Raw genomic sequence first — 15,100 nt, forward strand, 5'->3', positions numbered from 1 at the left:
GTAATTTTGATGTGGTCGAGGGAGGAGGTGAGCATAGCATTTACCTACTCTGCCATCTTGACCAGAGGTCTTGGGTCTGCTTTTTAATATAGTTTAAATTTCTTTATTCTTTCTACTTTCTGCTGTTGTCATTAGGGACCAGTTGTACTCTGTTAGTTCTTGTAGTCTGGAAACATAAACACATTGTCAGAAAGGCCTTCACTTTTCACCCTATTTACAATTGCAATCTCTCCCTACATTGTTGGTCTCCCTTATCTGCTTTATTTTTCACTACGCTTTTTACCTTCACACATGCTATATGTTTTTCTTATTTTGCTTCTATTATGTTTTCCTCAACTAGAATAAAAGAACAGGTCACTGTTTTATCCCCAATGGAAAAATAGAATTCAGTAAATATTGTTGAAAGAATAAGTGAAATGTTTCTATAATAAAATAAAATAGACTCTGTTTAGAGGCTTGAACATTTTACAGTGCATAAATACGTGAACGCTGTAGTAGTGGTCGCTTTAGCTTAGGGCTGTTTTATGTCCTTTGGTACTTATTTCCGTAAGCTAGGTTCTAAAAATAGGCGGCTGCTGTATAAATAAACTCTTTCCACTTTTCTCATTAAGAATTCAGTTTTTTAGAAAATGTTATATCAATGGTAGTTATGGATTGCAATGGATAAAATTTTTCTCTCATTTTCATTAGATAGAACAGGTAATAATACTTCCATCTTAAGATAGAAGGAAGTTGATGCTCAAAATTTTTTAAATTATCAAAAACTTCAAACATCAAAGCCAGTTTCACAATAGATTACAAATGCAAGGACTATTAAATGAATGCCACCTTAGTATTTATAAGTAGGCACAAGACCCACAGTGTTGTCATACTTTATACCTTTTTTTAAAAAATGTAAGTCTTTCTTGACCATTGTATACAATTCTTTATAGATGGAAAAGAGCATTTGAATCGAATTGCATTTACATAAAGTTTAAAACAGATAAATCTAATCTTTTGTGTTAGAAGTAAGGTTACTTTTGGGAAAGGAAGTAACTGGGAGGGAATATGGGGTTTTTATGTTGTGCTTAGTAGTGTTCTGTCTCTCTTGAATTAGGTGTGATGATGCTCATACTGTAAAAATTCATCAGTCTGTATACTTATAATTTTGCATTTTTCTATGTCTTATACTTTAAATTTTTTACTTTAAAGTACGTTAAGAATTTATTATTCCTCCGTGCTGCATCTGAGGAATTTCAGATATTTTTAAAATTGCTCATTTCATTTGCCTTTTTGAAAATTAAACAAGTCCAAGTACTGAATTATAATTTTATAATTTATTTTTTTTAAATATTTAATTTTTTTTCTATCCTCAGCAAAGAAAGAATAATAAGAAGGTGCGAGTGACAGTGAAGCCCCATTTACTGTACAGAGTAAGTTTCCTGTTAAAGAATTCAAAGTTGTTTTTACTTCAAAAATATAGAAAAGACAAAATGTTTTCAATTTATTATTTAAAAATTTTTAAAAATTAGAGTTCATGATAATAATTAAAGCTTTCTTCTCGTCAGCCTTTAGAACAGCAACATGGAGTCATTCCTGATCGGGATGCAGAATTTCGTCTCTTTGACCGTGTTGTAAATGTGAGAGAGAACTTTTCGGTTCCAGTTGGCCTTCGGGGCACCATCATAGGAATTAAAGGGGGTAATATCTCAGTACTTGACGTGTCTTCAACTGCTTTTATTTTGTAAAGAAAAACACAAATTTCTTTGTCACATCTAAACAGAGAATGACTATAAATCAGTACAAAACCTAAATCCTCATGTTTTACTTAATTTGGGGATTGGGGGGGGCGTTTCAGTTTTCAGAGAAAATTCTCCTTTTCTGTCTTGTGTAATCATCTAGGAAGTGACTGAAAGAACAGGAAGTTGAGTAAGGGCTGCCGAGAATTTGTAGCTTATATATCTATAGTACATTAAAATTACATAAGACTGTGGCAGGTAGACATGTATTTTCATGAAACCAAGAGAAAAGTTTCATACTTCTCCTTAGATAGACTTTCATCTAATCTTGCTCAGAGCTTTACCTTAATTGTCATTGTAATCTCTTGATTTCTGTGGAGAAGTAAACATGAAGTATGAGCTTATTTACAGTCAAAAGACTTGAATTAAATGTGCATATAAATTTGAATTTTATGAATACAGCTACATTATGTATACAAAACCGACCTAACATCCTGTTGCACAACAATGTGCATAGTTAACACTACTGTGCTATACACGTAAAAATGGTTAAGATAGTACATTTTATGTCATGTTTTTTACAAAAAAGAAAAATGAGAAAGTGGAGAGAAAAGGGAAGAAGCACTGAGGATCTGAATGTGCCTCAAAAGGAAGCCTAGAGTGGGCAGCTTTGCAGCAGAGAGTCCAAAGAAGGTCAGCCTGGTAACAAATGGGTGCCCAGGGCTCTGGTTGCCTGCAGTACGTGCCCCCCACCCCCCGCCCCATCGTCCTAGCTCAGCCTTGTTCTCACTGTCCGGGAAGGATGACAGCGTGAGGCCCTGAGCCTAAGAGAACTGCTTACTGAGTGCCAGCAGTGAGCTGGGCACCTTTTTGTTCTGCGTTTAACCCACACTACCCCCTGAGAAGCAGTTGTTATTTCCTCACCTGAAGGGCTGAGTAACTCACCTGCCTTTACAGAGATAAGTGGCAGAGCTGGGTTTGAACTCTCACCTGATTCTTACCTAACTTTGAACAATGGTTCTCCTCATTTTCCATCTGCACATCCTCTTGGGGGCTTCCCTGCTTACTTGACTCTAAATGAGAATTGTCTTCTCTAATTTTTATTTTTAATTTTTGGATATATTTCTGGCTGCTGGAAAGGGAGAAAGGAGGGTCTGGACTAGGTGTGATAAGGGTCCAATGGGTGTATGAAGCATCCCACCTGCTGTTATAGCTCGACCCCCACATCATCTGTTCAGATATTGAGTGTATTGCATGGTACTGGTTACGTTGTCCTGTAAGGCCTTAGGACTCTGATAACAGAAGTTTCCTTTCTTCTGACAGCTCCTATCATAAAAGTAACCACTTGGTATTTTGTTATAAGGGTTTTAAAGCTACACCTACCCTGAGTGAAAAAGAGCTCTGTCGTTGATTAGCCCTGTCTGCCATGGCCATGGACTAGAAAAAGGAATATTTGTCAGTACCGCACCCAGCGAAGTCCTCATGTTCACAGTGATCTCCACTAAAGGGTGAACAGATGTCCATGATCTTCTTAGGAAGTGGTCCCTCCCTCAGGCAGGAAATGGGAACTGAGGAGGTGAGCCTTATCAATCCGTCAGAGGAGACACTCCTGTCTCTCCTTTGAGCCTCACTTTTTTGGGTTTAGATTTTAGGTAAAAGTGTCAGGTTGAAAGGTACAGCTGGACAGTGGAGAATGGGTGATTTCTACAGCCCTGGTTTCAGCTGGGCAATGAGGGACTGGGGATGTGGGAGACATGACCCACCCATACCAGGAGCTAGTACCAGAAATTCTATTAGTCAGGGTACTCTAGAGAATCATAACCAGTGTAATGCAAAGGTGGCAGTGTGGGGAGTGGGGAGAGAAAGAGAGAAGTCAATTCTGAGGTTATGTGATAGACTGTATTATCAATTTGGGCTTAGAATTCAAAACGTTATAGCTAATTACTTCACTTTGTTGTAGCAAATTACAACAAAACGTTATAGCTAATTTCTACACTTGGTGTTATGGGTAAATTTAATCTTTCCAGGTATATCACATCATGCTCTCTGCCAAACTGATTCTTCTCTGCTACCTAAATCTTGCACCACAGAGTTTCTCAGGAGTTTTACATCAGTTACTACCATCCGTAATCTACCATGTCGTCTCAGCCAGAATCTTGTAGTCATCCTTGGCTTCTCCACGTTTTTATCTGCACAGGTCATCAGCTCCTGCCACTTCTAATAGTATATCCGTCTTTCCATTCTGGTTCCCTCATTGCTGCCATGTTTTCAAATCTTCATTGTCTTCTGTCTTATTGGAAGACCTTCTAAACTGCAAACTCTAAAGTTACCTCTTATTAACTCTCTTATTATGAATAATTTCAAACATATACGAAACAGAAAAGTGTAATTAATCCCCCAGCGCATCCAATTTAAAATGTTATTTTACTTTAAATTAATACCAGTAAGATATTCTGTGAGCTTATTTACTTTTCATTTACTGTCTGTGTTCCCCCATACCATTTTTTGATAGTTGTAATGCTTCTTACGTTCCAAAAACTCACGCTGATTTTTCATTATATGATTTTTTAAAATCTCTCTGTCTCTTAACAGCTAATAGAGAAGCTGATGTACTATTTGAAGTATTATTTGATGAGGAATTTCCTGGAGGCTTAACAATCAGGTATGTAGTTCCAGATGATAATTATACTTTGTATGTCCATGTGGCCAGTGCCTTTTCATTACTTGTTGATTTGTCCACGATTTGACTTCCAATTATACGCAAGACGTCATACTTCTTACTAGGGATGTAACAGTAAGACAAACTGTTAAGACAAACATGTTTGTCTTAAGAGTAAGACAAACATGTTTTCTACCTTCATGGACCTTTCCTTTTAGTGTGGGAAATAATCAACTGATTACAGTATTAATTATTTCATTACATTGGGATAAGTGCTGGGAAGGAGAAGTTCAGTTTTCTCTAATAACAGGACCTATCCTGACAGTTCCAGAAAGGCTTTCTTTAGGAAGTGATATTTAAGATGATTCTTGAAAAATGAATATTAGTTAACTGGGGAAAGAGGGTGGACGAGTGGCAAGTAGTCAAGAAGAAGGAATAGCATATGGAACAAAGAACATTTTTACTCACTCAAAAACTAAAAGAATACAAGTGTTTCTGAACTTCAGTAACTAAGATGAGAGTAAGAGAGAAAAGCGAGTGCCACACTGTGCAGAATCTTGTAAGCCGTCTTTCAGGACATGTTAAGATCTTGGTGGCTTGGTGTTCATCCTTGAAGCAGTGCGAAGCCATCAAAATCAGAGATGTGGCGTTATCATGTTTGCATCTTTAATGGTTAAATAACTTGAGGAATAGAAACAGTCTTTGAATTTAGTGACATGTTAAGCCATCATCATCTGTTTTAGTGGAGTTCTGGGTACTCAAACTAGGTTGTGGTGGTTTGTGTATGAATGACAGGTGTAACGATGGAGGCAAGTGATTGAGCTGACTCTTGAGAAGTTTGACTATGAGGTTAGGAGATAGAGAGGAAGAGGATTGGAATGATTTTTGTTTTTTATTTTACTTTAAATTTTTTTAATTCAATTTTTTTATTAAATTCGTTGGGTAGCAGTGGGTAATATCATTGTTTCAGGTGCACAACATTATAATACAATATATATTCCACTGTGTGCTCACCACGCTAAGTGTAGTCTGCTTCTCTCACCATATATTTGACCCCCTTTAACCAATTCGTCCTCCCCCTACTCCCTTTCCCCTCTGTTAACCACCATTCTATTGTCTGTATCTATGAATTTGTTTAGTTTGTTCTTTTGTTGCTTTTTCTTTTATATTCCACATGTGAGTGAAAAGAAATCATGTGGTTCTTCTGCTTTTCCGTAAAAATTATTTCACTTAGCATGCTACTCTCCAGATCCATCCATGTTGTCACAAATGGCAGTATTTTATCTTTTCTTATGGCCTAATAGTATTACACCATATATATGTCCACATCTTCTTTATCCAATCATCCATCGAAGGACACTTGGGTTGTTTCCATGTCTTGGCTACTGTGTATTATGGTGCAGTGAACATATGGGTACCTCATATGTCTTTATGAATAAGTATTTTTAAATTTTCCAAGTATATATCCAGAAGAGGAATTGCTAACGTGTTTCCCCGAAACTAAGACCTAGCCAGACCATCAGTCAGGCTCCAATTAATGCATCTTTTGCAGCAAAAATTAATATAAGACTTGGTCTTATTTTAATATAAGACCAGGTCTTTAATGCATTGCATAGCATAGCATAGCATAGCATAGCATAGCATAGCATAGCATAGCATAGCATAGCACTGGGTATATAATATAATATAAAATAATATAATACCGGGTCTTATATAATATAAGACTGTCTTATATTAATTTTTGCTCCAAAAGACACATTAGAGCTGATGGTTCGGCTAGGTCTTATTTTCGGGGGAAACACTGTAGGTCATATGATAGCTCTATTCTTAATTTTTTTGATGAACCTCCATACTGTTTTACTTAATGGCTGCACGAATTTACATTCCCATCATCAGTGCACAAGGGTTCCCTTTTCTCCACATCCACTTGTTATGTCTTATCTTATTGATAACAGCTATTGAGCAGGTGTGAGGCTGTATCTCATTGTGGTTTTGATTTCCATTTCCCTAATAACTAGTGATATTGAGCATCTTTTCCATGTCTGTGGCCGTCTATTTGTCTTCCTTGGGAAAGTGACTATTCAGAGTCTCTGCCCATCTTTTAATAGAATTGTTTGTTTTTTTGTTATCGTTGAGTTGTGTGAGTTATTTATGTATTTTGCATATTAACTCCTTATCAGAAGCATCGTTTGCAGATATCTTCTCCCATGCAGTTGATTGCCTCTTTGTTTTGTTGATGGTTTCTTTTGCTATGCAGAAGCTTTTCTTTTTTCCTTTAATTATTTTTTTTTTAATTTAGGTTTATTGGGGTGACAGTGGTTACTAAAGTTACATAGGTTTCAACTGTACAATTCTGTAATACATCATCTATATAGCACATGTGTGTTCACCACCCAGAGTCAGTTCTCCTTCCATCACCATGTATTTGATCCCCTTTACTCTCATCTACCACCCCCCTCCCAGTCCCATTTGTTTATTTTAGCTTTTACTTCCCTTGCCATTGGGGTCAAGTTCACAAAAACCTCTCTGAGACCGACGTCCACAACTTTAGTACCTATCTTCTATGTATTTTATTGTTCCAGGTCTTATAATCAAGTCTTTAATCCATTTTGAGTTAATTTTTGTGTATGGTGTCATATAGCAGCCTAGTTACATTCTTTTGTATGTGGCTTTCCAGTTTTCCCAACATTTATTGAAGAGGCCATCCTTTCAACATTGTGTGACTTTGGCTCATTGTCAAAAATTAGTTGCCCATATATATGTATGTGGGTTTATTTCTGGGCTCTCAGTTCTGTTCCATTGACCTGTGTGTCTGTTTTTTTCTGCCAGTAGCATACTGTTCTAATTATTGTAACTTTGTAGTATACTTTGAAGTCAGGGAGTGGGATGCTTCCAGCTTTATTGTTTTTTCTCAGAATTGCTTTGGTTATTTGGGGTCTTTTGTAGTTCCATTCAAATGTGAGGGTTTTTTCCTTCTACTTTTGGGAAAAAGGCCGTTGGGATTTTGATGGGGATTACATTAAATCTGTATGTTGCTTTAGGTACTATGACCATTTTAACAATGTTAATTCTTCCAACCGATGAACATGGAATACATTTCCATTTCTTTATGTCTTCTTCAATTTCTTTCAACCATGTCTTGAAGTTTTCAATGTACAGGTCCTTCACTTCCTTTGTCAAGTTTATTCCTGGGTATTTTATCCTTTTTTGTTGCAGTTGTAACTGGGATGGTATTTTTCATTACTTTTTCTATTTCATTGCAACTCATTTTTTCTGTGAGGATTTTGTGTCCTACAACTTTACTGTATTTGTTTATGGTTTCTAATAGTCTTTTGGTGGTCTTTAGAGTTTTCTGTATATAGAATCATATTATCTGAAATAGTAACAGTTTTGCTTCTTCATTCCTGGTTTGGATGCCTTTTGTTTCTTTCACTTGCCTGATTGCTTGGGCTAGGACTTCCAATACTGTGTTGAATAACAGGGGTGAGAATGGGCACTCTTATGTTGTTTCTGCTTGTCATATATAGCCTTTATTATATGGAGGTATTTTTTCCGTATCCAGTTTATTGAAAGTTTTTATCATAAATGGATGCTGGATTTTGTTAAATGCTTTTTCTGCACCTATTGATATGATCCTATGATTCTTATCTTTTGTTAATGTGGTATCTGTTGGTTGGCATATGTTGAATCATCTTTGTATCACTGGAATGAACCCCACTGAATTGTGATATATAATCACTTTAATATATTATATTCAATTTGCTGGTATTTTTTTTAGGAGTTTTGAATCTATGTTCATCAGAGATATTGACCTGTAATTTTCCTTTTTGTGTTTTGCTTGCCAGGTTTTGGTATCAGGGTAATGTTGACCTTGTAAAATGAGTTAGGGAGTACTGTCTCTTCTTCAACATTTTGGAAGACTTTGAAAACGATAGGTATTAAACCTTTGAATGTTTTGTAGAATCCACTAGTGAAGCCATGTATTCCTGGACTTCTATTTTTTGGAAGGTTTTTGATTACTGTTTCAATTTCCTTACTAGTCACTGGTCTGTTTAGGTTTTCCAGTTCTTAATGGTTCTGCCTAGGAAGGTTATATATTTCTAAGAATTTGTCCATTTCTTCTACGTTATCAAATTTGGAGTCATATCTTTCATATTATTCTTGTATAATTCTTTGTATTTCTTTGATGTGCATTATACCCTCTCCTCTTTTATTTCTGATTTTTAAATTTCCATTCTTTCTCTTTTTTCCTTTTTCTTTTTTAATTTATTGGGGTGACAATTGTTAGTAAAAGTACATAGATTTCAGGTGTACAATTCTGTATTACATCATCTATAAATCCCATTGTGTGTTTACCACCCAGAGTCAGTTCTCCTTCCATCACCATATATTTGATCCCCCTTACCCTCATCTCCCACCCCATAGCCCCCTTACCCTCTGGTATCTTTTTTCTTTTTTTTCCCCTTCCATCACCATATATTTGACCCCCTTTTCACTCTTCTACCATCCCCCCTTCCCCTCTGGTAACCACTAAACTATTGTCTGTGTCTATGAGTTCTTGTTAGTCTTGTTCATTTATTGCTTTCAGTTTTATATTCCACATATGAGTAAAGTTATATGATTCTCGACTTTTTCTGCCTGACTTATTTCACTTAGCATGATAATTTTATGATCCATCCATGTTGTCACAAATAGTAGTATTTCATCTTTTCTTATGGCAGGATAGAATTCCATTGTGTATATAAACCACATCTTTATCCAACCATCCGTCGAAGGACACTTTGGTTGTTTCTGTGTCTTGGCCACCATGTATAATGCTGCAATGAACATAAAGGTGCATATATTTTTACAAATAAATGTTTTCAGATTTTTCAGGTAGATATGCAGAAGAGAGATTGCTGGGTCATATGGTAATTCTATTCTTAATTTTTTGAGGACCTCCGTATTGTTTCCATTGTGGCTATACCAATTTACATTCCCACCAATAGTATGAGGGTTCCTTTTTCTCCATAGACTCTCCAACATTTGTTATTACTTATCTAGTTGATAATAATCACTCTAACAGGTGTAAGGTGGTATCTCATTGTAGTTTTATTTTTGTTTTTGTTTTTTTGAAAGGGAATAGGACTTCATTGGGGAACAGTGTGTACTTCAGGGACTTTTTTCCAAGTCATGTTGTAGTTCTTAGTTGTGGAGGGTGCAGTTCAGCTCCAGGTCCAGTTGCTTACTGTTGTTAGTTGCAGGGGGTGCAGCCCACCATCCCTTGCGGGAGTCGAACCAGTAACCTTGTGATTGAGAGCCTGTGCTCCAACCAACTGAGCCATCTGGCCAACTGGGAGCTGAGCGGTAGCTCATTGACCTCATTCTAGATGCAGAGGGCACAGCTTGCTGGCCCATGTGGGAATCGAACCGGCAGCCCCGTTTCCCAGAGCTCGCGCTCTAACCAACTGAGCCATCTGTCTGCCCCTCTCATTGTGTTTTTGATTTGCATTTCTCTAATAGCCAGTGAAGTTGAGCATTTTTTCATATATCTGTTGTCTGTTTGTATATCCTCTTAGGAGAAATGTCCGTTCAGGTCCTCTGCCCATTTTTCAATTGGATTGTTTGGTTTTTTGTTGTATGAGTTCCTTATATATGTATATTTTGGATATTAGCCCCTTATTGGAGGTATTGTTTGCAAATATCTTCTCCCATTCAGTTGGTTATCTGTTTGTTATGTGGATGGTTTTTTTCACTGTGCAGAGCTTTTTAGTTTGATATAGTCCCATTCATTTAGTTTAGCTTTTACTTTCCTTGGCTTTGAGGTCAAATTGATAAAATTCTCTTTGAACCCAAGGTGCATAAGTTTAGTACCTGTGCTTTCTTCTGTGCAATTTATAGTTTCAGGTCTTATGTCTAGGTCTTTGATCTATTTTGAGTTAGTTTTGGTATACGGTGATAGTAATAGTAATCTCGTTTCTTTTTTTCTTTTTCTTTTTTTTTTGCACGTGGCTTTCCAAATTTCCCAGCAACTATTTATTGAAGAGGCTTTCTTTTCTCCATTGTACATTTTGGGCTCCTTTGTTGAAAATTCTCTGTCTATATATGTGTGGGTTTATTTCTGGGTTCTCAATTTTATTACATTGGTCTCCATCTGTTTTTCTGTCAATACCATGTTGTTTTGATTATCGTCATTTAGTAGTATAAACGGAGGTCAGGGAGTGTGATACCTCTGACCTTGATATTTTTTTCTCAGGATTGCTTTGGCTATTTGGGGTCTTTTGTGATTCCATACAAATTTGATGATTTTTTGTTCTATTTCTTTAAAAAATGCCATTGTGATTTTGAGGGGGATTACATTAAATCTGTATATTGCTTTGGTAATATGGCCATTTTATCTATGTTAATTCTTCCAATCCATGAACATGGAACATCTTTCCATTTCTTGTGTCTTCTTCAATTTCTTTTAATGTCTTATAGTTTTCAGTGTATATATTTTTCACATCCTGTGTTGAGTTTATTCCTAAGATTTTATTGTTTTGTTGCAATTGCCAAAGTAATTGTTTTTTTCATTTTTCTGAAATTTCATTATTAGTATATAGGAACATAATGGATTTTTGTACATTGATTTTGTATCCTGCAACTTTACTATATTTGTTTATTGTGTCTAATAGTTTTTTGTTGGAGTCTCTAAGGTTTTGTATATAAAGAATCATGACATCTCCAAAAAGTGACAATTAGATATCTTGATTTCTAATTTGGATGCCTTTTATTTCATTCTCTTGCTTGATTGCTCTAGCTAGGATTTCCAGTACTATGTTGAATAAGAGAGGGGGCATCCCTGTCTTGTTCCTGATCATAGAGGGAAAGCTTTCAGTTTTTTTACCATAGAGTATGATATTAGGTGAGGGTTTGTCGTATATGGCCTTTATTACATTGAGATACTTTCCTTCAGTACCCATTTTAAGTGTTTTAAGCATAAATGGATGTTGTATCTTGTCAAGTGCTTTTTCTGCGTCTATTGTTATGATCATATGATTTTTATCTTTTATTTTGTTTGTATGGTATATCACATTGATTTACATGTGTTGAACCATCCTTATGCCCCTGGAATGAACCCGATTCAATTATGTTGTATAATCTTTTTAATGTATTGTTGTATTGGATTTGCTAGTATTTTGTTTAGGATTTTTGCATCTGTATTCATCAGAGATATTGTTCTGTAGTTTTCTTTTGTTATCCTTATCAGGTTTGGTATCAGAGTACTGTTGTCCTCATACAATGAGTTAGGAAGTATTGCCTTGTCTTCAATTTTTTGGAGGAGTTTGAGGAGAACCAGTATTAAATCATCTTTGAATGTTTGGTAAAATTCACTAGTCAAGCCATCTATCTGATCCTGGACTTTTGCTTTTTGGGAGATTTTGGGTGACTGTTTCAATTTCCTTACTGTTGATCAGTCTATTTAGATTTTACAGTTTTTTGTGATTCACTCTAGGAAGGTTATATATTTCTAAGAACTTGTCAATTTCTTCTACGTTATTGACTTTGGTGACATATATCCTTTATAGTATTCTCATATGATCCTCTCTATTCTGTGGTATCGTTCGTAACTTCTCCTCTTTAAGTTCTGATTTTATTTCTGTCATTTCTCTTTTTTCCTTCATGAGTGTAGCCCAGGGTTTGCCAATCTTATTAATCTTTTCAAGGAACCAGCTATTTCTTGAATTTATTTTTCCTATTGTCTTTTTATTCTCTATTTCATTTAATTCTGCTCTAGTTTCTATTATTTCCTTTTTTCCGCTGACTGGGTTTCATTTGTCCTTTTTTCAGTTAAAGATACAATGTTAAGTTTTTTACTTGGGATTTTTCTTATTTCTTGACATAGACCTGTAAGTATATAAATTTCTCCTTTATTACTGCTTTTGCAGTATTCCAGTAATTTTGATATGTTGTATTTTCCCTCTCATTTGTTTCTATGTATCTTTTGATCTCTCCTTTTATTTCTTCTTTGACCCAATCTTTTTGTAGTAGCATGTTGTTTTGCAGTTTATCTCCAATTTCAAAGCATTGCGGTCAGAGAATATGGTTGGAATGCTTTCAGTCTTCAGTCTTCTTAAATTTGCTGAGGCTAGTTTTGTGTCCCAGCATGTGGTCTATCCTTGAGAATGTTCCATGTGCACTAAAGAAGAATGTATAATCTGGTCTTCTGGGATAAAAGATTCTGTAAATGTCAGTGATGTCCATTTGGTCTAATGTGTCATTGAAGGCTGATATTTCCTTATTGATTTTCTGTTTGGATGATCTGTCCATAGCTGTCAGTGTCATATATATAGGATAGCCTACTATAATCATGTCTTGGTCAATTTCTCCCTTTAGTTCTGTTAATAGTTGCTTTATATAGTTTGGTGCTCCCCAATTGGAAGCATATATTTTGATAAGTGCTATGTCTTCTTGTTGTATTGTCCCCTTTACCATTATGAAATGTCTATCTTTGTTATTTGTTACCTTTGTATCTTGAAGTCACATATATTTTGTCAGATATAAGCATGGCCACTCCTGATTTTCTCTGGATGCAATTTCCTTAGAGTATCTATTTCCACCATTTTACTTTGAATCTACTTTTGTTCTTGCTGCTGACATATGTCTCGAAGGCAGCATATAGTTGGGTTTTGTTTTTTGATTCAATGTGCCTTTTTATTGGTGAGTTCAGTTCATTTATTATTGATATATGAGGATTTCCTATCATTCTATTGTTTTGGTGTCTCCATTGTGTCTTTGCCTTTGTGTTTCTGTCTGTTATTTGAGTTTAGTGGTATTCTATTTTTTTTTTTTTCTTTGTTTCCTTTTTTCTATGTTAGGTGTCTCAGTTCTGGATTTTTTTGAGTGGTTACCATTAAGTTTATGTAAAAAAAAAAATTCATATATACAGTAGTCTTTTTTCTCTTGCAACTTACTGCAGTTTCAGACCTTTACTCCACCCTTTTTTTGTTTTCTCACAAATTATCCCTATTTATGTTGTGAATTCATGTCTTAGTTGCCGTATCTCTTAATTGTGTACTTTCCTATTTCTTTTTTGGTTGTTATTTCCTTTACCTTTTATGTTATATTTAAGTTATAGGGCCCTGTTCTGAGTAGGGGCTGCCATCTCCTGCTTCTGTCTGTCTGCTAGTCATCTTACTCATAGTTTTGTGTTCTTCTGTCTTTTTGTTTCAGGTAGAATATCCCTCTTCAGTATTTCCTTTAATGCAGGCCTAGTGGTGAAAAATTCCCTCAGGTTCTGTATGTCTAAAAAAGTCTTTATAATTCCTTTATATCTAAAGGATAACTTTGCTGGATATATTATTCTTGGCTGGTAACTTCTCTCTTTCAATAGTTTGAATACTCTCTCCTAGCTTGTAGAGTTTCTACTGAGAAAGCTAATGATAATCTAATGGGCTTTCCTTTGTAGGTTACCATCCTCTTTTCCCTGGCTGCTTTGAGAATTCTTTTTTGTCATTAATTTTTGACAGTTTTAATATAATGTGCCTTGGAGAAGGCCTTTAGGATTCAGATAATTAAGTGTTCTGTTTGCTTCTTAGATTCGAGGATCCAGTTATTTCCATAGATTTGGGAAGTTTTCATCGACTGTTTGTTTGACTAGGCTTTCAAGACCCCTCTCCCTCCGCTCTCTTTCTGGTATTCCCGTTATTCTTATATTGCTCTCTCTGATGGAGTCAGATAGTTCTTGTAGAGTTCTTTCATTTCTTTTAACTCTTAAGTCTCTCTGCTTACATCTGCTTCATTTCCAGATTTCTATCTTCAATATCAGTAATTCTTTCCTCCATCTGGTCAGCTCTATTAACTAAGCCGCTTATTTCATTCTTCATCTCTTATTGAGTTCTTCAGCTTCAGAATTTCTGTTTGGTTCTTTTTTAAACTTTCAGTCTCTTTGATAAAGTATTCATTTTGTTCATTGATTTTATTTCTGAGATCATTAAACTGCCTATCTGAGTTTTCTTGCATCTCATTGATTTTTTTTTTCAGAACTGCAACCTTGAATTCTCTGTCATTTAAGTCACATGTTTCCATGTCTTCATGTTTATTTTTTGGAGATTTTTCATTTTCTTTCTGAGCTGCCTACCTTGTTACCTTGGTTATTCATGGGAATTAATGGATTATTATCTTGCTAGGTGTCTATTGGAATAAATTCTGCAGCAGGTTGATTATGAAGTGGTTTTACTTTTGCTTTCCAGTAGGTAGCGTGGCAGCTTTTCATTTTCTCTTACTCCATTCCAGCTTCTTGTGGTGGAAGATTTCCTGGGGTTGTGGGCTTCTCCTCTGTGACCAGGTTGTGTCAATCTCAGAGCACCATCCCTGTGGGAGAATGTGGTTGGCGATGGGGTTCTGAGTCCCTGAAATCCCCATGCTGCCCCTGCAGCCAGTTGCCGAGCTGCAGTGCGCAGCCCTGGTTGCTCCCGCTGCAATTAGCCGCAAAAGGTGGGGACTGAGTGGTCTGGGAGAGGCCAATGGTATGTTCGTGGCTTTGCTCTCCTTCGAGTAATGGCGACTGCAAGACCACAGCTGCCTCACCGCTGTATCTCCATGCTTGTCGCGGGGATTGGCAGCAGTGTTTATCTGCTGCTCAGGGACTGTCTCTCAAGTTCTGAGGGCTATAGATGCTCTGCTCTTTAACCCAACACTGCTATAGTTTTTTCTGGGGCCTGCTGCTAGCTCTGGGAGGGTACAGGAGGGCAAGATCTGGGAG

General features: G+C 36.2%; 1 protein-coding gene across 3 annotated transcripts in view; it reads left to right on the forward strand.

Moving 5' to 3' along the window:
* The window catches only part of XRN1 (5'-3' exoribonuclease 1), a 168,813-nt gene that overhangs the window by 98,282 nt on the left and 55,431 nt on the right, over nucleotides 1-15,100 (forward strand). For all 3 annotated transcript variants that reach the window (XM_019753579.3, XM_019753581.3, XM_019753580.3), the window contains exons 28-30: nucleotides 1,356-1,412; nucleotides 1,548-1,680; nucleotides 4,311-4,380. In XM_019753579.3, coding sequence (XP_019609138.3) covers nucleotides 1,356-1,412; nucleotides 1,548-1,680; nucleotides 4,311-4,380 — 260 coding nt within the window. The remainder of the gene's footprint in view (nucleotides 1-1,355; nucleotides 1,413-1,547; nucleotides 1,681-4,310; nucleotides 4,381-15,100) is intronic.

Source organism: Rhinolophus sinicus, chromosome 17 (genome assembly GCF_057876585.1).
Source record: "Rhinolophus sinicus isolate RSI-liver-muscle chromosome 17, RSI-T2T, whole genome shotgun sequence".
NCBI lineage: Eukaryota > Metazoa > Chordata > Mammalia > Chiroptera > Rhinolophidae > Rhinolophus > Rhinolophus sinicus.